At 39.0% G+C, this 24,032-nt stretch overlaps 1 protein-coding gene across 3 annotated transcripts in view; it reads right to left on the reverse strand.

Moving 5' to 3' along the window:
* Positions 1–18,832, reverse strand: part of LOC149242691 (uncharacterized) — a 406,135-nt gene extending 387,303 nt beyond the window's left edge. Inside the window, exon 1 of one of the 3 annotated variants that reach the window (XM_089374305.1) lies at positions 18,235–18,827. In XM_089374305.1, coding sequence (XP_089230431.1) covers positions 18,235–18,396 — 162 coding nt within the window. In that variant the 5' untranslated portion in view covers positions 18,397–18,827. Of the gene's footprint in view, positions 1–18,234 lie in introns of all 3 variants that reach the window. The other 2 variants (XM_089374304.1, XM_089374306.1) reach the window with 2 other exon arrangements.
* Positions 18,833–24,032: the final 5,200 nt, after the last annotated feature.

The following is a 24,032-nucleotide window of genomic DNA, read 5'->3' on the forward strand; positions in this document are numbered from 1 at the left end:
TTCAAACCCTAGAAGAAAATTTAAATAATCCAAGAAACCGTATGAAGCAACAAGCTGACCAAAACAGAACCGAGACAGAATTTAAAGTTGGAGAATGGATATTTGTCAAGCTCCAGCCATACAAACAGTTGTTCTTGAAACAAAAAGGAAAATATAAATTGGCACCAAAGTTCTATGGACCATACCAGATCAACAAAAAGATCAGCCAAGTTGCATATAGTTTAAGCCTTCCGGATAAAAGTCGTGTTCACAACATCTTCCATGTATCCTGCCTGAAAAGGGCACTTGGTGACCATCAATCAGCACAAACAATGCTTCCATCCTTAGATGATGAAGGAAGGGTCATTTTAGAGCCAGAAGGTATCATATCCACCAGGGAAAAGAAGCTTCGATCTCGTGTAATCAAGGAATACTTGATCAAGTGGAAGGACTTACCAGAAGAAGAAGCTTCTTGGGAGACTGAAGCATTTCGTCAACAACATCCATCGTTATGTATGCTTTGAGGACAAAGCATTTTTTTGAGAGGAAGGCAACGTTACATAAAAAAATTAGTTAATTGTAATTAATAGTTTATTAGGCCAAGGGCATGATCAAAGATCGTGCCCATTCACCAAGAGGCACCCAGGACAGTATAAAGCCAAGGGCCTCCCACAAATTGTATCATTTATCTATTTATTAATAATAAAAATGTCTTTGCTGAATCGCTGAGTTCATCTATTCCATCATAGTCAAACACATAGAATGGACTATCCATTTAGAGTGTTTGGAGGAATGAAAGCACATGGGTATAGTCCAAATGTCATAACATTCAAAACCCACATCAAAGGCTTTGCAGGGTGGGCAGGATTGAGGACACTGTCAAACTTTTCAATCAAATGGCAAGCAAATGACAGGCCCCTAAACATTTTACAGATAAAATTCTAATAGAGGGACTCTGGAACATAGGAAAAATCCTTGAGGCATTCGAGTTGTTAGCTGTTATGCTGCAAAAGGGCCATAAGCCTGACACAATCACATTTACCACACACACTGATCGACCATGCAATAAAAGGTAATCTCCAAGTGGCCATGATAGTATAAAATCATATTTTAAAAGAAGGGCATAGCTCTGATGTTATTATGTATAATATCTGAATCGATGGCTTTTACAAAGTGGGCAATTTGGACAAGACTGTGGAGATCATCTACGAAATGTCCAATTGAAATATAGATCCTGATATTTCACATACAATGTGATTATCGATGGTCTTTGTAAGGAAGTCATGTCGGACAAGGCTAGGAAGCACTCCCATGAAATGCCCAACAAAAGAATATGCCTAATGTTATCAGATACAATGTGCTTATTGATGGTTTCTGTGAGAAAGGGTAGTAGGACGAAGCTGGGAGGCTGTTTTATGAAATGCCCAACAAAAACCAATGCCCTGATGTTGTCATATACAGTGCACTTATTGATGGTCTATATAAGGAAGTCAAGTTGGATGAGGCTAGGAAACTCTTCTGTGAAGTGCCTGACAAAAACATATATCCTCATCTTGTCAGACCATGTCCTTGTTGATGGTATGTAAATATAAAGTGGGCAAGTTGGACAAGGCTCAAATACAATGCACTAGTTGATTATTTATTATGTAAGTAGGCAAGTTGGATGAGGCTAGAAAGCTCTTCTATAAAATGCCCAACGAAAACATATACCCTGATTTTGTCATGCACAATATGCTTATTCATAATTTCTGTAAAAGAAGGTGAGTAAGGAAACACTTTATTGAATTCCCAACAAAAACATGTTCACCAATGTTTTCATATCCAGTACACTTATCGATGGTTTCTGTAAGGAGGGCAAGCTGGGCGACACTAAGAATCTGTTGTTTGCATGCCCAACAAAAACGTATGGCCTGATGTCATCACATCCAATGCAGTCATGAATGGTCTTTGCAAGAAAGGCAAGTCGGGTGAGGCAAGGAATCTCTTTATTAGAAAGGCCGCAAAAACATATGTCCTCATATTGGCATGTACAATATAGTTATCAATTGCCTTTGCAAGGAAGGGAAGTTAGATGAGGCTCAGAAGTTCTTACTTGAAATGAAAAACAAAACATATGTCCTAATACTGTCACAGGCAATGAATTTATTGACGGTTTCTGTAAGTAAGGACACTGACAGGAGGCTGTCAAGGTTCTTCATGGGATGATGGATAAAGGTTAGACTCCAAATGTTATCACATACAATGCTCTTATCAATGGGGTTTGCAAAGAAAGAAAGCTTCAACATGCTCACTGGGGGTTAGCTGTTATGCAGGTTCAACATGCTCACTGGGGGTTAGATGTTATGCAGCAAAAAGGCCATGAACCTGATAAAATCACGTGCAATACACATATGAGTTTTGCAATGGAGTAATCTGGAGACAAATTAATCCAAGTCCAATAAATTTAAACATTGTCATCAATTGTCACATTCAAACAGGTAGAATAGATTATGCATTCAAAGTGTTTGAAGGAATGGAAACACGTAGGTATAATCTTTGAAACCATCATCAAAGGGCCTTGCAGGGTGGGCAAAATGGAGGACGTTGTCATACTTTTCAATCAAATGGCAAGCAAATGACAGACCCCTAATCTTTTTAGAGATAGAATCCTAATAAAGGTGCTCTGCAGGGTAAGGAAATCCATGAGGCATTCAAGCTGTTAGCTGTTATGCTGCAAAAAGGCCATGACCCTGACAATCACATTTACCACCCCCACAGATCAACTATGCAAAGAGGGTAAGCTCCAAGAGACCAATAAAATATTGCATCAGATCTTAAAAGAAGTGTATAACCCTGATGTTATTGCATATAATGTCATGATTGATGTCTTTTACAAAGAGGGCAAGTTGGACAAGGCTATGGAGCTCTTCTATTAAATGCCCAATTGAAGCATACATCCTGATCTATCACATACAATGAGGTTATTGATGGTCTTTCTAATGAAGGCAAGGTGGCCGAGATTAGGAAGCTCTTCTGTGAAATGTTTAATGTTATCACATATAATGTGATTATTGATAGTCTCTGTGAGACACAAGGCTGGGAGGCTCTTTTATGAAATACACTACAAAAACAAATGCCCTGATTTTGTCACATACTGCATTTATTGATGGTTTCTATAAAGAAGGCAAGTTGGATGAGGCTAGGAAACTCTTCTGTGAAATACCTGACAAAAACATATATTCATACGTTGTCACACACTATGTCCTTATTGATGGTAGGTACATCTAAAGGAGGCAAGATGGACAAGGCTAGGAAACGCTTCTATGAAATGCCCAACAAACACATATATCCTAATGTTATCACATATAATGCACTTATTCATGGTTTATCATGTATGGAGGCAAGTTGGAGTTGCCTTTAAAGCTCTTCTGTGAAATGCCCAACAAAAACATATACCCTAATTTTGTCACATAAAATGTGCTTATTGCTAGTCTCTGTAAAGAGGGCAAGTTGGAGAAGGTGAGGAAACACTTTTATCAAATGCACAACAATAACATACTCCCCATTGTTATCAAATACAATGTCATTATTGATGGTTTGAAGGTTTCTCTAAGGAAGGCAAGTTGGGTGAGATTAAGAAGCTCCTTTTTTAAATGGCCAACAGAAACATATACCCTGATGTTATCAAATACAATGCAGTTATGAATGGTCCCGCGAGGAAGGCAAGTTGGGCGAGGCATGGAAGCTCTTTTTTGAAATTCCCCACAAACACACATGTCCTAATATTAGTACATATAATACAGTTATTGATTGTCTTCGCAAGGACAGTAAATTAGATGAGTCTAGGAAGCTCTTATGTGAAATGGAAAACAAAACATGTCTTAATACTGTCACATGCATTGTATTTATTGCTGGTTTCTACAAGGAAAGGCAATGGCAGGAGGCCGCCACAGTGTTTCATGGGATGCTAGATCAGGGTTACAATCGAAATGTTATCACATATGATGCTCTTATTTATGGGTGTTGCAAAGAAAACAAGCTTCAACATGCTCTCTGGTTGATAGATGTTACATGGCAAAATGGCCATGAACCCGATGAATTCACATACAATACGCTTATAAGTGTGTTTTGCAAGGTGAGTAATCTGGAGATAGCCATGATGCTCCTTCAAGATATGTCAGGTAAAGGTTGCTGGCCTAACCTAGTTACCTATAATATAGTAACAGATGAACTTCACAAGCATTGCAAGATAGAAAAAACTCAAACAATCTTCTATAAGTTGCCAAAGCAAAGTATGAGCCCTAATGATGTAACATATACAACACATTGATAGGGGATCTCGACAATGTGGACAATCTCAAGAAGGCAAAAAAGTTCTGTGTATGAAAGATGGTGGCCAAGTCCCAAATGTGATCATTTATACCATCCTTATGGACAGACAATGCAAGAAAGGCACACCCCAAGAGGCCTATAGACTATTGCACCAGATTGTAGAAAATGTTTGACACTGATATTGACATATGCAGTGACAAACAGCAGGCTAACATTGATAGGGGATCTCTTAAGCAAGGTATGAGCCCTGATGATGTAACATATACAGCACATTGATAGGGGATCTCGGCAATGTGGGCAATCTTAAGAAGGCAAAAAGTTTCTGTGTATGAAAGACGGTGGCCAAGTCCCAAATGTGATCACTTATCACTTATGCAATCTTTATGGACAGACAATGCAAGAAAGGCACACCCCAAGAGGCCCATAGACAATTGCATCAGATTGCAGAAAATGTTTGACACTGATATTGACAAATTCAGTGATAAACAACAGGCTATGTAAAGATATTGCTGAAACGTACCTAGCAAGATTCAGTAATAGTAAGTGAACTACCATCAAGGAATTGCAGTGGTCATTTTGGTAATAATGACTAGGTAAGCTATTCATAACACATTTGGTGTCTAAGATTAATGAACAGATATGAGTAGAATTTGCATGTGTCCTATCGATGTTTAAAATATAGATGCATTTAATTTTGCGTTTACTGGGCTGCACATGTTGATTGAATCTACCAGTTGTTTGATCTAAAATGGGTTTCCACCAGCAGTTAATGAGTTGCAACTTGTATCAGATGAAGTGCACTAGGTAAATCACAATGATAGTGCTTACATTAATAATATGGAATGGGTTTGCCAGTGTAGTTTATGGTTTTATCATTTGGCCTTGATAAAATGGTCCTTGCAAATCTTAGTGGGCCTCTCCTCGTCATCCTCAAGTGGAAATTTCAGGGGGCCTTTGAAGCTTCCTTTAGAGTACCAACTTGAGCACCATTATCCCAAGGGTTTTGGTTCTCAATAATTCTTGCACTTTTTGTGTATGTGCCACAATTCTGTACTCTACATTGGCTTTTTTATTTTTGTATCCTCCCTAGGGTTTTGGTTCTCAATAATTCTTACACTTTTTGTATTTGTGCCATAATTCGGTACTCTACACTTGGCTTTTTTATTTTTGTATCCTCAATATTGTAAATTAGATATGCTTTATTAGAAGCAACCTTCACGCTCCCACTTTGTATTGACATGAATATACTTAGCAGTGCCATTGAGTTGTTTGTGATCTTGATCTAAAATGGGTTTCCATCAGCAGTTAATGAGTTGCAATTTGTATCAGATTAAGTGCACTAGGTAAATCACAATGATAGTGCTTACATTAATAATATGGAATGGGTTTGCCAGTGTAGTTGATGGTTTTATCATTTGGCATTGATAAAATGGTCCTTGCAAATCTTAGTGGGCCTCTCCTCGTCATCCTCAAGTGGAAATTTCGGGGGGCTCTAAGGCTTCCTTTAGAGTACCAACTTGAGAACCAAGGGTTTTGGTTCTCAATGATTCTTGCACTTTTTGTGTATGTGCCACAATTCTGTACTCTACATTGGTTTTTTTATTTTTGTATCCTCCCTAGGGTTTTGGTTCTCAATAATTCTTGCACTTTTTGTATTTGTGCCATAATTAGGTACTCTACACTTGCCTTTTCTATTTTTGTATCCTCAATATTGTAAATTAGATATGTTTTTATAGAAGCAACCTTTACGCTCCCACTTTGCATTAACATGAATATACTTAGCAGTGCCATTGAGTTGAATAAACTTGTCTTATCTTATCTCAAAGACTAGGATGCTAAACATGGCAAGTTCAAGATCAAAATAAGAATTTTTCATAGAGGTAATCTCTTTTCAGTTGATAATTGGCCCTCTACCTAGGTATACACACTACAAAATGCTCTAATTTTATTTGAACACTTGATCACAATCAATTTGACAAGATCAAAAAAGTAATTACACTTTCTTTAATGCTTATTAATTAAATATTTGATTCATTGTTGATACAAGTGATATATTCATCTCAAATCATAAAACAAGGATATCTAATAAAGTATTCAAGTTCTTTTGGGGTGTCTAGTCCCCTGAAGTCACCTAAGACTTGTACCTAGCTCTAACTGCATTAAACAACCTACTTGCGTAGGTTACGCCAACTCATGAGGTTTGAACATGTACTTTGGAGATCTGAATCATAGTGAAGGGAATAACAACCTATATCTGCATTTATGCTTTTATAGGAGTGGTCATTGCACTCCCAGTTTGTACTGACATATTGATCTATTTGTGGTCATTTGTTGGACATTAATAATATTATCTTATCTTGAAGCCTCAAGTGAAAGTTAAACATGGCAAATTTGTTACATACTCGGTTTTAGAGAAAAAAACTCCAATGGATCAAAGTATATATATATATATATATATATATATATATGGCCCTCTACCTTGCACTTAGACACCATGGCCAACAAGTATCTATCCCGAATTTGCACAATCCTTGCACCTCACCCCCTCTGTTGAGATAAATTCCATCCATAGACCATCAAGGTCGCCATGACTTCCACCTAATCTCATGGGCAATAGTTAAGTATGTCGGTCACATTGACATGTCAACATGTCTTCGAGAAATCTGAAACTAGGTATAAGCACTCCAAAATGCCTTAATTTGATTCAACCACTTGACTACAATCCATTTGACAAGATCATTAAAGTAATTACACTTTCTTTAATGTTAACATAATACTTGATCCGTAGTTGATCCAAGTGATATATTTGTCTCGAATAATAAACCAAGCATATCTAACATAGTCTTCAAGATTTTTCCATTGAAGTCATCCAAGACTTGCACTTGATTCCAATCACCTTAAACAACATGCTTGTGCAAGATTTACAAAGCCAACTAGCTCACAATGAGTGAACATGTACATGGCAGATTTAAATCTTAATGAGAAGAATAACAAACCCTAAATCTACTGTTATGCTGGCCCACGGCCTGGGACCCTCCACAGCGAACACAAAGGGTGTTAAAATAGTGAGTGAGAGCATAGAGAGGCTTCTCTATTCTTTTGGTTTTAAGGTGGCGAGATTTTTCCGGCCACTTTTTCCTTTTTTCTGGGTAAGCCAAAGCAACAAGTATTATGCAGACGCTTATACTAGGTATGGATGGCTCTGGCATGAATATCTATGTTGGTCGATTTTAGTTTGTGTTGTCGCGTTATCTGTTATGGCTTTCCCCACATCTGAGGAGGACGAGACTTCTATCATGCTCCTTCAAATCATCATGTTGTTCATTCTTGCTATCATCCTCACTTATAAGATGGTGTCTCGTTGTTATATGATCATCTTGGCTTGTCGAGGTATGCGTCTCTCTTCCTCTGTGTTGGTATTGGTTTTTTTATATGAACGTGTTAGTTTGTCCATGTTGTTCGGTTACTCCTTCTCCTCTTGTATCCGTGGACATGGAGCCTCTGTCTGAACAACACATCACTAACGGCCCTGCACTGTGCACTAGTGGCTTGAGCCTTGAAGTGTTCCTACTTGGGGAACTGTTATGGTTGTTTTGGGGTCTCTTGGCGTTAAACGTTTCAGTTTTTTCATTGTTGTGGTGGTGGTAGTTTAAGGTGGCTTTGTGGTTGTTGTTGGATGAAATGTAGTTTAAGTTGGTTTTGAGTTTGTAATGTTTGTGCCCCATGTTGCTAAAGGCCTGCCTCTCTGGTCTCTCTGATTTCGTTTCTTAACACGGTATACTGCTCTCTCTACATATTGGATTACAGTGATGGGTGGGGTGGATTCAACTACAGTATCCTTCTAATACTTGCTTTCAACTTCTCTGTTCCTTTGGTGTTAAGGTGGCGAGATTTTTCCGGCCAATTTTTCCTTTTTCCTGGTTCGGACGACCACTCTCCGACGGGATTCAAATATTGACTCTCTTTCCGAGGAGGCCATATGAGGGATTTTTGGATTTTCTCGAACCTTTCCATATTGGGATGTTGAACACCTTTCACATCCTTCTATAGTTGGCTCATGTACATTTAAGGATCGAGGCTGTTTCTATTTCTAACATCTTGTCGTGTGTTCTGGCGTGGATCTTCTGAAGGGTGGTTGATATTCTCTGGCGGGGCATTTACTTCTATTACATCTTCCAAGACATTCTTTATCCTTTTTCGATCCTCTATAGTCGTCATTCCATCTGGGCCTTTCTCTCTCTATTTATTGTCTCTCACGAGTTGCCTGGCATTGGTGGGAAGTTAATATTTTTTAGTTCTGGCACCGCTAATTTTTCTCATATGGACAGGGGCCTTGATGTGGCGGCCCAAGAGGCTTTTATTCAAGCCATAGTCGAAGCTAAATGAGCCTTTGCAAACAAATCCCACACTGAGAATCCGTCAGACTTTTCATCCTTGCATGGACACTTGGGTGCAAACTATTCTGAGACTGTGCCACATATCAAGGATCCTGACACTAGTCCTAAACATGCCCATTCTCGTTACAGAAGCACATGAAGAAAGGAAGGGAAGGTTATCAAACCAAACTCTGATACTGAGCTCCTTAGTTTCGGATATGATGTCCTATGGGATCAGGTCACTAGCCTTCAGAAGCGGGTGCTTGTAGGACGCTGGATTTTCTCTAAGATGCCTGAGAAAGACATGCAGGGTTGGGGGGAGAAGTTATGGTGCCCGATTATGGGATATATGCCCAAGGTCAATTTATTAATGAATTCCTGGTATAGTTTTTATTTCCTGCACCTAGATGACGTAGAACAGATTATCTAGACTCCATGGGTGCGGGGTAGGAGTTTTTTATTGTTGCATAAGTGGTACATTGGTTTTAATCCCCTCCACGATACTCCGAAGAACGATATTGTCTGGGTCAAATTGTCAAGCTTTCCTCTGGAGTTTTGGATAAGGCACGCCCTGATGGAGATTGGAAATTCCATTGGCAAGTTTATTTACTTGGATTTGGGGTGTATGGGAGCTTGGGATAAGCATGTGGCTTGGATATTGGTTCAAATTCAATTCTCAAGAGCTCTTCCGAAAAATCTAGACCTGGAATGGGGACCAACTTGGTTCCAGCAAAGATTGGATTATTGGGGCGTACCCTTTAGATGCCCAATTGCCACCATACAAGACATTTGTTGAACCGATGACCTCGTAGGCGGGGCGGACTTTCATGTTACTCATGGTCGGCACGGAAATCATCGCGGATCTCGGCATTCTACTGAACATGGCCTCGACACATTACAAAAAGGTACCTCTTCGGCTCCGACTGACCCTTTTCTGTTTTTTGTTTCATCCTCCTCTCCTAATTGTTCATCTCCTTCCTTCTCCCCTTTAGTCTTCTCTGATGTCCTTGATAAGGAAAAGTCTCCTCCCTTTCCTATGTTAGTTGTCACATATTCTTGTCCTTTGGATTCGAGGATTGATCCCTTCCCCCCTTGGGACCCTCCTTCCTCCCCTGTTATTTCTTCCTCGAATGGCACTTCTATGCAAGACCCCTCTAAATTATCCTCCTTAGTAACAAGGACTTGAAAGCTCTGACCATTCACAAGGGTAATGGTCCTCCAGTCCCAGTTCTGCTCTAAATATCATTGTCCGTAAGACGGGGAGGAAAGGCAGTCATCATTTCCGGGGTCGTCTTGCTTCACAATCTAATCTCTTTGGAGACTCTACTGGATTGTTGGATGTCCCTATTATTTCTACATCTGACTCTCGGGCCCTTAGAGCTTTTGCGCCCATTGATGATGCCCCATGATGAACATACTTTCTCGGAACCTTCGTGGTCTGGGGGACCACTCCAAACAATTGGGTCTTCGACATTTGATCCAGTGTATTCATCCTTTCATCATCCTCATTCAAGAAACCCTCGCTAAATCTTCTCGAGCTATTTCATATTTTCGTTCTTTATGCCCTGAGTGGCACATCGTGGGTGTGAGCTATTTTGGCTTAGCCGATGGTCTTATCGCCATGTGGCATCCTGGATGGGCAGTTTTGCATGCTTATAGTTTTTTTGCGGGCATTCTTTTAGCCGAACATTTCAGGGAGCTACCCAGTCATGTCCATCTGCTAAATATATACACACCTTGTAGAGATCGTGCAGCCCTCTGGGGTCGTACGCAGAAATGTGGTTTGCTCAAGATTGGGGGCCTCATAATTGTGGATGATTTGCTACATTATCGGCATAGGAATCTTGGGGCACCCATTGTCAACAAGACCCTCTGGCTGACATATTGTATAATCTCTTTGGAGATCATCATTTGGTGGACATATGTCCTCATATCCGGAAGCATTTGGATCGTTTGCTTGTCAGTGATAATTTGGTGGAGACCCTAGGTAATATGAAGTTCAGTGTTCACAGGACATATATATCTTATCACCTTCCCATTATTTTACAATGGCAGACGCAAAATATTCATCATGGAATACCCTTCAAATTTAACAAGGTTTGGTTGGAGGATAAGGATTATAATGACCTGGTAACTACTACATGGGCCGAGACTACGCAGACTCTAGAAGACTCTGCCATGCAAACCCTAACCCATAAGCTCAATCTCATAAAAAGCAGGAACAGAACTTGGGAGAAAAAGAGAAAGCAATAGATGATCTCGGAGCTACAAAAGATAACCAGTGAAATATCCCGATTTGGCCGAATCATGGAATTGAACAATTCGTCCCAATAAAATTTGAATTTCTTAAAGGCCCTGAAAGATAGGAACAATGAAATTCTTAAGATTCAGGAAACTACTTAGAGACTCAAAAGCAAGGTGATTTGGTTATGAGAGGGAGATCGTAAAACTTGCTTTTTTCTTCATTATGCTAATCATAGAAAGCACTCCAATGCCATCTAGCATATTGATTCTTCTGATGGGGAGACTAAATACACCACTCAAGAGATCCAAAAAGAAGTTGTAACATACTTTGAGGAGTTTTATAAGACCAGATTGGATGTGGACTATACGGATCAAAGATGGGCTTTGGACCTATATCCAAGCATGTTCGATGATACATCCAACGAAGCCCTCTTCCACCCTATACAATTGGAGGAAATTTTGTAGGTTCTTAATACATTTGCTAAAGACAAATGCCCGGGCCCAGACGACTGGACAATGGAGTTCTTACATTTTTTTTATTTGATGGGGCAAAGTCTATTAGATATGGTGGAAGAGTCCAGAATTATGGGAAATATATCTGGTGTTACAAATTCTACCTTTATAGCACTTATTCCGAAATCCTATTCTCCGAACAATTTCAGGTATTTTCGGCCAATCTCCCTCTGTAACATCACTTACAAGTTGATTTCTAAAGTGATAGCGAGACATATCACTAATGTGTTGAAGAATGTAACTAGGTTCGGTCTTCATAATTGTATTTGAGTCATAATGAAATATATTTATCAAAAGAAAGAAAAGGAAATTTTTATTATTATTATTATTATTATGACTTATTAAAGCATGGGTTTCATGCTTGGGTCATCATGTTTTAGGTCAAAGTCCCCATTGAGGACTTCTAGGATTTATATTGAGTCATTAGAGTCATTGTCCATTTTATGAGACCCTTCTTGGGCTTTTGAATCATGTAAAAAGAATTATTATTGAGTCAAATAAGTCATTTGTCACCTCCACACCAAGTCGGGCCTCACTTGTTCAAGTCGGCCTACATGAAGGTAATTCGAACTCCAGAAGAGGCTATATATACAGTGCAGTTTGATTCATTTGGAGCACTCACTCACAAGTTCAATATACACAAGAAGAAGTGCAAGAAAAGTGTGAAGTTTCGAGATAAGAAGAAGAAGTGCATGAGAAGAAGAAAATTGAAGTTTTGGGCTATCACTCTCTCTCCCTCTTTGGTACGAAGTTACTAGGCAGTTGCAGGGATCGAAGTTCTGTCGAAGTTTTGCAGTTGCAGGGGTTGAAATTACAGAATTCGAAATTGTTGCTAGGTCGAAGTTGCTACTGCTACTAGGTCGAAGTTGCTACTGCTACTAGATCGAAGTCTCTGCTGCTACTATATCAAAGTGTTATTGCTACTGTTGTTGCTATTCTAGGTCGAAGATAGTGCTAGAAGGTTATCATCTGCAAAAGAAGGGAAGGGCTGACTTGGTGATTGGAGGAAGTCTATGTCTAGAGTCTTGGATTATCTCGTGAAACTATTGAAGGAAGAGTTGACTGGGTTTTCCCCTAGATAGGGGTTTTTCCCTAGTTGTCTACCTACATCTGGTGTCCTTGATCTTCGTGTTATGGTTTTGGTAATTGCTTGATGAACTAAAGTAAAAGAAGAACATAAGAAAGTTAATGAGAACATAACAATATCACAAGTAATTATCATTATAAGAAAATCTTCATAGCACTTATTCTGAAATCCTCTTCTCCGAACAATTTCAGGGATTTCCAGCCAATCTCCCTCTGCAACATCACTTACAAGTTGATTTCTAAAGTGATAGCGAGACATATCACTAATGTCCTCTCTGCACACATCTCCCGGTAACAATTTGGATTTCTGAACAATCCTCTGATACATGACGCCATTGCTACCGCACAAGAATGCATTCATACTATTCATACAAAAAAGAAGGAAGATCTTGTTATGAAAGTGGATTTACATAAGGCTTACGACAGTGTGGACTAGTCCTACATTCGACTCATTCTTAACAAGATTGGTCTACATCCACACAATGTAGAGTGGATTATGGCATGTATATCTTTTGTTTGTTATGTTGTTCTGATCAACGGATTCCCCACCAGCTTCTTCCGAGCCGACAGAGGACTTCGACAAGGATGCTCTCTCTCCCCTTTGCTTTTCATTCTTATCATGGATGGTCTTAGCTTGAAGATAAGAAATGCACAGTCTCGTGGTCTATTTCAGGGTTTATGCATATCTCCCCATGTGCATATCACTCATTTATTTTTTGTTGATGATATCCTTACTTTTGGTATTATTTCTAGATCACAATGGTCTGCTCTACACTATATCTTTTTACAATGTGGTGCAGCCTCTGGCCTTTTACCAAATGGCAACAAATCTATTCTCCTCTTTTCTTTTGGTGATAGGAGGGATATAGAAATTATAGCCAGCATCTTTGGCATGAGAACTCCTCCCCTTGTCGCAGGCCTCACCTATCTGGGTTTTAGGCTCAAACCTAATAACTACAAGAATATTGATTGGCAATGGATGGTGGACAAATACAAGAAGAGATTGAATACATGGTCCCACAGATGGCTAACATTGGGTGGCAGATATATTCTTATTCAGGCTGTATTACAACAATAATAATATAATTGTATACTGGGCACATATATTTGTGTTGCCATCTGCTATCTTATCCAAGATCAGATCTATATTTCAAAGTTCCTCTGGACTGGCATGGGAGCGACCTCTAAATTTCCTCTGTGTAGATGGGATGCTCTGACTAAACCGAAGGAATATGGTGGATGGGGTATTTTGGACCAAAAGGTCTTTGGCCTCTCTTTGTTGATCAAATCGTTCTGGAGAACTCTGACTGGAGTCTGGACAAGGAATTTGGCAGGACATAATCCAAGCAAAATATCTAAAGGGAGCTGATATAGGCATATTGTATAGAGATAACTATTGTATATAGATAACAGCCTATCTAGAATAAAGGGATATTTAATGTGGAGGAGCTTCACCAAAATGATCCATTGGCTTCGCATGAGAATGACATGGGCTTTTGGCAATGGACACAAGATACTGATTGGGTCAGACTATATTAAAGATGCAAATAGGGATGCACATCTAAATGGGCATACATTAGAGATCATCCATTCCAGAAGATACTTCTTTTTATATCAGGTCATCAGTCATTGTCAATTGACAAGCAGGCTGCCCTATATGGAAAGAGGCAGAAGAGCTGGGACTAGAGGGACAAAGTGTCATAGACTGGAACATTTATATTAACCTCCTTCGAAAGGCTGGCCTTTGTCACAACCCACAAGGAGACCACCTTACATCGAGTGGGAGACTACAGTGTCAGGCATTTGATTGCTGTGGCAGAATCATAGAGTTTCTACATGAAGCAGATTTATGATTTACAAGCCCCATCATGGTTCCGTAAAATATGGAAATGGAGCACCCGTCTCAGGATCATTTTCTTTACCTGGCTGGTGTTGAAGAAAAAAATTTTTACATGGGATAATCTCCTCAAACAGGGATACGCGGGACCAGGACAATGTATTCTATGCAGGAATGATTCGGAATTTTGCATACATCTCTTCATTTTATGTCCCACTACCAGACTGATATGGAGACGTATTACGTTGGCTCTTCATATTCCGAATAGGCAGAAGCTCAACATTGAGCATTGCATCACAGATTGGGATTCAGGTGACAGCAATTACAAGGAAATCCCTCTCTTCCTATTCTGGGAGATCTGGAATGAACGCAATCACTGTATTTTCGATGGGTTGCCGATAGACATTAACAGGATATGCCACAGGATCTTTACTTGGATGTCTACTATCCCCAGAGATGCTGGCTCTCCCAGAGATTTATCCTATCATTTCTGTCCACCTATTCTTTGTTTTGCTGCAGGTCTATTTGATGCAGTGGCACAACTTGGCATATGTGGATGCAGTGCATGGTTAAGGAGAAATGAAAGATAACACTACAAACTTTCCTGAAATGGTGGCTCAGGTACCAACACAAGGGTGGAAATACTAGCATTATGGGGATTGCTTTGGTTTACAAAAGATAAGCAGGTAAATAATTTACGTATATACGGAGACTCGAGATCTCTCATTGAAGGTATAAAAAGACACACCGATTTTGACCCTCCTTTCTTATCTGGATGGATTGACCGCATCAAACATCTCATAGGGACTTTCCAGGATTTTTCTATTGATCACATATACAGAGAATCTAACATGGTGGCAGCCACCCTCCCTAAGGAGGGTCTCACGGGTGCAGATGGGATCATGAGGTACAGGTTTATTGAAGGCAATATCACCCGGGAGGAGGGTCTGCTACATCTTCCTTAGTTTACGAGAGTACCTATGTTTTTAATTTTCTGTTGCTTGTCTGGGCAGTCTTTTTCAGAACACCAGATATGAAGCACTGGCACCATGTATGAAATTTCTGTTTCTATTTCTGGGTAATCCTTTTTCAGAATATATTCATATGATATGAAGAATTCAGAACTATGTTTGGACACCTACATAAAATTTTGGACTGTCTAGATATGACTCTGTGTCTGTATACACAACTCTTATATAGGTGTATCACCGGCTATATGTACTGGATCAATCTTTCATTAATATAAATCCAGCATTTTTAAATCTTTTCTTCTGGAAAAAAAACCTTTGCACTCTCAGTTTGTATTGACAAAGATGTACTTTGCAATACTATTAACCACTTTGTAATCATTTGTTGGCCATTAATAAAATTGTCTTATCTAATCTCAAAGTCTCAAGAGAACTGGCAAATTCTTTGCATACTTGATTATAGAGCGGAAAACTCCAATGAATCTAAGCAATAATTTTTTTATAAAAGCACTTTTTTCAGTTGATAATCGACCCTTTACCTTGGGCTCAGGTGCAAAAGGCGATGGGTATCTATTCCAAATTTGCACAAGGCTTGCCCCTAGCCTCCTCTATTGATATAAACTGCATCCATGGACCATCAGGATCACCAAGAATTCCACCTAGTCTATGCAAACATTAACCCTGTGGGCAACATTGACATATCAACATGTCTTTGAAGAGTTTGAACCTATGTTGCAGGAAACGTAGAGAAAGGGGGCGTTTCCATACGGAAACGAGTACGAAATGCTGAAACGCGTGTGGTACAGCCCTGAAACGCGTTTCAGGCCGTACTACCACGTTTCACGAAACTGAAATGTGACCAGTACGGCCTAAAACGTGTTTCAGGGCCGTATGACTCACGTTTCAGCTTTTTACTAGTGTTTTTTTAGTTTTTTTTTTTAATTTGTTTTCTAATCTATTTTTAGGTTATCCTAGTGACTTCTAATTGCTTCTAGATGCCTGTCTAAAGTTATAAAAGTGAACTTTTGCCCTAGTGTTGCTATGCAGTTCATGGTAATGTTAAATTCTTAAAGTAAAAGGATGAAAATGAAAAATAAAGGAGAATATCACTTTTAAAGGAGAATGAAAAATTTAACATTACCATGAAATGACTCAAGATGTTTGAGAGTGGTTTCGCCCTCATTGGATTTCATATGGAGAAAGTAGAATTTTAGATCTCACTCAAAATCCAGCAGACTTATTTGTTTTTCAGGATTTCAAGATTGGGGGGATTGCAATGTTTCCATTGGATTTTATCATGTACTAGGGTATGGAACTTGTATTTAATCAAGAGAACCAAGCCCTCTATGCAGGGGAGACTCCCAATAATGAAGAGCATGTAGTGTACTAGGGTATGAAACTTGTATTTAATCAAGAGCACTAAGGTCGTTCGACTATGTAGGAGGCAACTCCCAATCAAGCACGAGATAAGAAATTAGAAATTTCTCGTGGCTGTTTTTGGATATTTCTATTTTCATTATGTGATCATTCATGAGTAAATGTGATGTAAATTTAGAGACTTATAATTTATGCATTGACAATTGATAATTTTATCATAATGTAATAAATTAAAATGTATCATATATGCTTTATGATTGCACATATTTCTTAATTGTCCTAATATATATAGATATATATTCGCGTTTCCCCGTTTCCAAAATTTGGGGAGGTCGCGTTTCGTATCGGTTCCCGTTTCGGAAACTCGTACCCGTTTCCCCGTTTCGTGCAACCTAGGTTTGAACCTAGATATAAGCATCACAAAATGCCTTACTTGACCACAGTCCGCTTGACAGGATTATTGAAGCAATTACACCTTCTTTAATGCTAACTCAATACTTTGTCTTCTGTTTGCCAGCGTGTCTATGACTTGCAAAACTAGTACCTAGTGTGTTTATGATTTGCAGAACTAGTGCGTGGTCTAAAAAACCATAACCGAAAGACATCTAAACCATCAAAAATCACATGGGGATCACATGGGGATCACACCTAGCCTAGACCACACCAAACCTTATTATGGCTAGATTTTTTTGGGGTGTCTCCTCCTGACTATTACATGTTTGGAACATTGACCACCTTATAAAATGAAACACTCAAAATCCAATTGGGCTAGCGGATTTAACCTGCAAACTCAATAATTGGTCCATAGCAGACCCAAGTAATATATTTGTCTCAAATATTGAACCAAGCATATCTAATAATGTGTTCAAGTTTTGTGGGTATATATCCACTGCAGTCACCCCGGACTCGCACCTAGCTGCAACCACATTGAACCGCCCACTTGTAGGTTGCACCAAGCCACTGGAGGTGAACATGTTCCTGAGGGATTTGAATCTTGGTGAGGGTAATAAGAACAACTGCACCATACCTACCAACCAACCAACCAAGACCCCACGATAAAGTCTTCAAATTCAAAAGCTTTTCCACTAAAATGCTTTTCTGTCTCTATTTTCCAATGTAGAAAGCGTCGTCTCCAGTAATTGTAATTTTGTTCAGATTTAACTTATTCCACTAGTTTAGACTGTTCTTTTCAAGTTGCTTCGAGAGACAGGAACGAGTCCGTAAGTTCCTTATTTTTCCTGATTATTCATTCATGTAAAATATTTCATATTACAATTTTCCGTGTAAAATCAGTGTACCATGGGCATCTCAAAATGTACACATTAAAACATATTAAAATGTTCAGACCGTCGAAATCTAGACATAACCTAGGGTTTAAACGCTATGAACAACCTTATATTTATGTACAGAACTTATTGCGGGAGAGTAGTTTATATCGCTGTTAAGCAATTACCGACAAAACGCAGGTAGAGAAAAATTCTGAAATTGGCTGTATATGATCAATTCTGTAGTAAAAAAGAAAATAAAAAATTATTTTGCTTACCTTTGATCTGCCTGTCCCGTAAGAAACCGAAAATATCGACATCTTTAATCTCTGCGGAGGTAAGGTATCCGTCGTGACCTCGACAACGGAATTGGCGACAGTTGACGGAGAAGAAGCCATGAGAGGCCTGATTTCTTCATCATTCAGAGGCCCTGGATCCATTATGTATTGGTTACAGAGAATGTGGGTAAACTGTACGCTCTTCGAGGTTTCTGAGGCGTTTAAAGGATCTCGAGTGTCTGAGGTTCGAAAGTCGTCCACTTCTGAGGTTCGAAAGTCGTCTACTTCAAAACCTGGCCACCTTCGTTCACTCGTTAAATTCTCTTTTCTTCCATAATCAACTCGTCTTCCTTTAATGATTTTACTAATTTAACTGAAAAAACAACAATGGTAACAGTAATCTCTTCCTCTTCGTCCTTCCTGTTCTGCTGCGTATAAAGGTTTGCAATCGATAGAAATCAGTGCTAACCACTGTTATCAAGTTCATAGGGTATCGGTTATCAGTGATTATGTTCGTTATAAACTGGACTGGATGCAATGATCTTTGAATATTCAAGAATAAAAACACCATATAATTAATTGATGATACATCTCATTGTACATAAATTATAATGGCTGACTTTATTGATCATTCAAAAAGTTCAGTTTAAACAGATCTGTAATATTCGATTATAAAGGTTATTGCATATTATATAAAGTTGTAATATTCGATTATAGAGGTTTTATATATATAAAGATATATATATTACATTACAATTATTATTACTAGCACATATTTTAATTGATTTGGTTTTATCATTAGTGCATTTGTATCAATAATGAGATGGTGAAAGTTGATATCGATTATCATCGACGTAGACATTTATGATAAGTCAATTAGGTATTTCTTATTCACCAATTGTATACAGATTTCTAATCTTGTAATTAATAATTGAAGTTTTGATGAGCAAACTAGACATGTCTTATTCACCAATTGTACAGAGATGTTTAATCTTGTAATTAATAATTAAATAATTATACTAAACATCTTGTAATTAATAATTGAATAATTATAATATTAGAAGGTGGAGATTAAATATATAAGACCGTAGAACATATCCCAACCCTCCATCTTATTTCCAACGTGGAAATGCTCATTTGCCTAGTTAAGAGTATTTTTCTCTTTTTTCTAGTTCTTTTTCCACTTAGAGGTTTGGCCTTCATGATATCTTTGGTTTATGTGACTTGTCAATGATTATCCAGGAGGTGTACCTTTCAATGATCCAAGATATGATTACTGTGTTTGGATCAAGCCACCTTGATGGAAAAACCTCCAACTAGCACAAATGGAACCTCTACCAACACTTGGACTTGAACTTGAGATTAGCACACTTGGATTGAGCATTACGAGAAATCATTGACGCATTATAATTTAGATGCTCTTCAACTAATTAGCAACAAGTGGGGAGTATATATTCCACCAACATCACCCAAGACTTGCACCTGAACTCAATTGTTGAATTGGTGCACTCACACGCATAAGCATCAGCTAGTTATCATGTCAACTACAAGGTTTGAACCCTAGTGGGGTCTATATTAGCTACCCACTTTCACTAACTAATCAAGTCACTATTGACATTTATCTCTTTATAAAAAATAAAAAATAAAAAAATAAAAATAAAAAACTTCTTGACAAAAAAATGATTACATCGAGGTTTTGAACATGATGAGATTTCATATTACACAAAGATTCAATGGTGGGTATCGAGTTATTTCCTTTACCTTAACTTCATTTTTTAGGGTTTAGTGGAGCTCTCATGAGCTTGAGATTCTAGTGTTTCATGTCTGCAACAAAACATAAGTTGTCATTTAAATGACCACTTTACCCTTTGAAGTTATTGTTTTCGTAATCATGCAATGAGGTATCAATCACCATGTTGGCCAACATGGTTCCTTCAAAAGCCTCACCAAAGGTCATCCCATGGGAAGTACGTGAGGTAATGAAATCCATGTTTGTGAATCTACTGTTAATATTCAAGATCTTGAAAATTATTTGACATGCGGGATTCTGAAAGAGAACATGTTATGGAGCGTTTTGTGGAGAGTAACTAAAGGCTACGGTTAAACGCTAGGTTAGGGATGCTTTCGGACCCCATGGATGGTTTTGCATGACTATTCATACCCTAATCAAGGATTGTAACACCCCACCCCACATTTACCCACTTTTACATACTTATCAAGGTAAACATGAGTTGAGAGTTATTATGCATGACCCAACTTCCAAGATTCAACTATGGAAATGGGGCCTAACTTGCCAACGTGTACAAAACTTACTGCAACACTCAGGGACATATGATCACACATTTAACAACCTAATTCTACTAGTGATCTTTCCCTTGAGCTGGCACCACTTTCGGATCTAGCTCACAGCCCAACTGCACGCATGAAGGCTAGTCAATGCGGCCAGAGGGCTCCAGCTGCACACACAACCCATCCTCCATGCAGCTACAAGCGAAATTACCTAGTTCTCATAGTGGCCAAAGACTCTATTTCAGATTTTTAGGGCTAGCCTACAAGCCAACTACCTAAAATTTCCCAACACTCTATCAATAGTCTGTATAAGGATTCATACTTTGTTTCCAAGTGCTACTCTTGCTCAATATTACACAACACATTTTATTCATTTCTACAAACACTTGGTAAACATGGTACATGTAGGTCATGAATGCATAATTGTTCATTGTTTCATTAGTTTCATCAGATGTTCATCAAGAAGGCTTACTGCCCTCTCAAGCTAGCTGCAACAAACACTTATTAGCTCATGCATTCATATAACTATTCAATAGTTTGTCAAACCCTGAGCAATATCAATAAGAAGAACACATCATATAATAAGAATTATACCCTACATGTAATCAACATTTAACCGAAATGAAGCCATGACAAACCAGTCATATAATCACACAAAAGACCAGAAACTGTGTTCATTGATCTCAATAAATAATAACACACAATATCATATGCATAGTGCCCACCAAGTCAGGGACTTCCATGTACCACCTGACCATAGATTGGGACTGAACCAAATATTTCTTCTAGCCCAATCACCCTTGTGCCATATTCCAAGCTTGAATCGAGATCAAATGCGATAAATCAAAACATAACCAAAACAGGGAATCTAGAGAAAACCACCTCAACCGTCATGCCATAGTGATTTCACCTAAACCGGCCCAGAAATCACCAAAACCAATACAATCTTGGATGCCTCATAATTTATTCATTATACCTAGAGGAATTTTCCTATCTCCACCCACCTGTCAAGAGCTTCCCAAAGAAAACTATCTCCACTCTCAACCAGAAATCCAAAACTTAACCAAACAGGGAACCCACTACATCATGCCTATCTAAGAAATGACATAAGTAAGGTTGTACATAATTGTCAACCCAGTCAAATATCCATGTCAATGACAACAAAACAATCAATCAACCAATGCATGAACCATGCATCATAACCCCAACATGATAAATCAAACATGCACATTGTTACCTACAAAATTCTCCTATTGACTGCTCTTTTCTCTACTTGATTTATGCCCTTGTTTGTTGTTGTCCAAATCTTCCTCTTGGCTGCTACACGATCTCCTCTTTTGCTGCTTGTTTTCCTTGCTTGTTCCTTGCTTTTTCCATGCTTGTCTCTTCCTTGTGTCCAAGTGCTCTAGTTCTCTCTCTTGTCGTTGTGTTCTCTCTCTCATTTTTCCTCCAAGAGAATGCTATAATGTTCTCTCTCCCCTTTATTTTTCTTTTCTTTTCCTTTTTCTTCATTTTCCTTTGCATGCATATTCTTTTTCTAATTTTCTCCTTTTCTTGTCTCTTCCTTTTCCCCACCTACTGAAGTGGAATTTCTTTCATTTTCCTTTATTTCTCTTGCATTTTGCCACATGTCCTTGCTAGCCTATAATAAATAGTTTGCCATTTATTGTCTTTTTCCTCTTTCCATGACCTGAAAATGGGGCACTTAGGCTTCTTATCTAACTTACAAGGACCTCTCCCACTTCCAAAGCTTAAAATATTCCCAAGTATTTATGATTAACCAATGCGGAATTAAATATGTGCTTGAAATAAGGTGTATGATTATGTTTATTGTTGACTTTTTATGTGTTTTTAAGTCTATTTGCTTGAACTAATATAACAACAACTAAAGCAGCAGATATAATGCAGCAATAAAACAACACACATAAGACAGCAATTTAATTAGGAGTTCACCCAAAACTCTTGGGCTATGTCTCCATGAGCTCTAGTCAACTCAACTAGGCTCTTTGGGATTATGGCAAAGTCCTTTTACAAGCTCTTGGCTCAACTCCACCATTTTACACAGAAACAATGGATTTAGACACCATTTTATCCTTGGTCTTGAAGCTCTCAGTTCTTCTGGCTCTCGGCTCTCGCTCGGGCTCTCGACTTTGGCTCTTGGCTCTGACTCTAGCTCTTTGTTCTCTCTGCTTTCTTTACCTCTGCTTCTTACTTTGGCTTAGCTTTCTGTGCTCCTGTCTCAGCACTGCCTTTTTATGTCTCTGTCATTCTGTGGCTTTTAAGCCAATCGGCGATATCTGTTCGTTTTCCTCTTCTGGGCTCTCTGGCTTCCGGCCTCTATCCTCTCAAATCCCCCTCTGAGCATTAGCAATCATTGCTAAACGCTTTCAGGGATGGTGGCCACCTGTTCTGTAACGGAAAGACCATCAGCGCCTTTGAAATCCTTAGAATAGTCATTCTCTATTTACATAGAGAAATACACTAAAAAACAGGAAAATCCGCCAATCTGTCGTTTATCGGCCCTGAAATATCATTAAATCAGCCCTATATTCCATCGGGTCCGCCTTTAAATAGTTATTGCAAGTCGCATAGGCGTGGGTTCCTTTGTATTTGGGTTTATTGTTAAAAATCCCAAATACAAGGAAAATCCCGACAAAAATCCTTTTTATCGGACTTCAAATTCTATCGAATATGCCCTATAATCACATCGGATCCACCTTTTGCTACTAGCGCAATCCCCACTGTCGATCTACGGGATCTCCGATCCAACGGTCCATATGCGATCTCGGGCGGCTTAGGAATACGGAGGTTACCCGCCCGAAAAGGTGGTTTTCCTCTCTCCTCCCCCAGCCACGTGTCATTCACTGTATGGGATCGGGCAGAGCCAGCCTAAAACCGCTTTCTGCCTAAGGCCCGCCCGAAATCCCACGTATGGAACTCAAATTTCATTAATCGCACCTTTATTTCCCCTTCGGGTCCAGCTGTATCGCTTTGGGGGATTTTTCCTTTGTATTTTGGTTTTTATGCCGAAATGCTCTTATACACGGGAAAGTCCTTTTTTCCAAAACTCAAATATTATGATGTCGGGTTTATAAAACCCATCAGGTCCAGTGATCGCATGTGCATATACTATCGCCACGATATGACGTTACGATGCGATATATCGCAATCGCTCATCGCATAGCCCCGAGGTCCGTCCCTTGACTTATGCCATCGCCGATGCCGATTCGCTGATCCAATCATCAGCGAACGACGTATCGCATGATCGCAATCACCGAGTCCAGGGTCCCGATATCGCATGCGGGCATGTCTCCGACCCGATTAATCGGATCGGACGATCAGGGTTTCTTCCGCTTCTGCTTAAGTCCGACCCTTTTTTCCTTTTTCCTTTGTGATTTCCCTTTATAAGGGTTTTTTTTGCCATTTTTAGGGGATTTTGCCTCTTTTTCCAAAGAACAAAGGGCATCTTCTTTGAGCGATAACTTCTGCATCCTAAGTCCATTTTTGCC

This window comes from Pinus tabuliformis, chromosome 8, assembly GCF_031772625.1.
Source record: "Pinus tabuliformis cultivar Carrire ecotype Pingquan chromosome 8, CPIR1, whole genome shotgun sequence".
NCBI classification, from domain to species: domain Eukaryota; kingdom Viridiplantae; phylum Streptophyta; class Pinopsida; order Pinales; family Pinaceae; genus Pinus; species Pinus tabuliformis.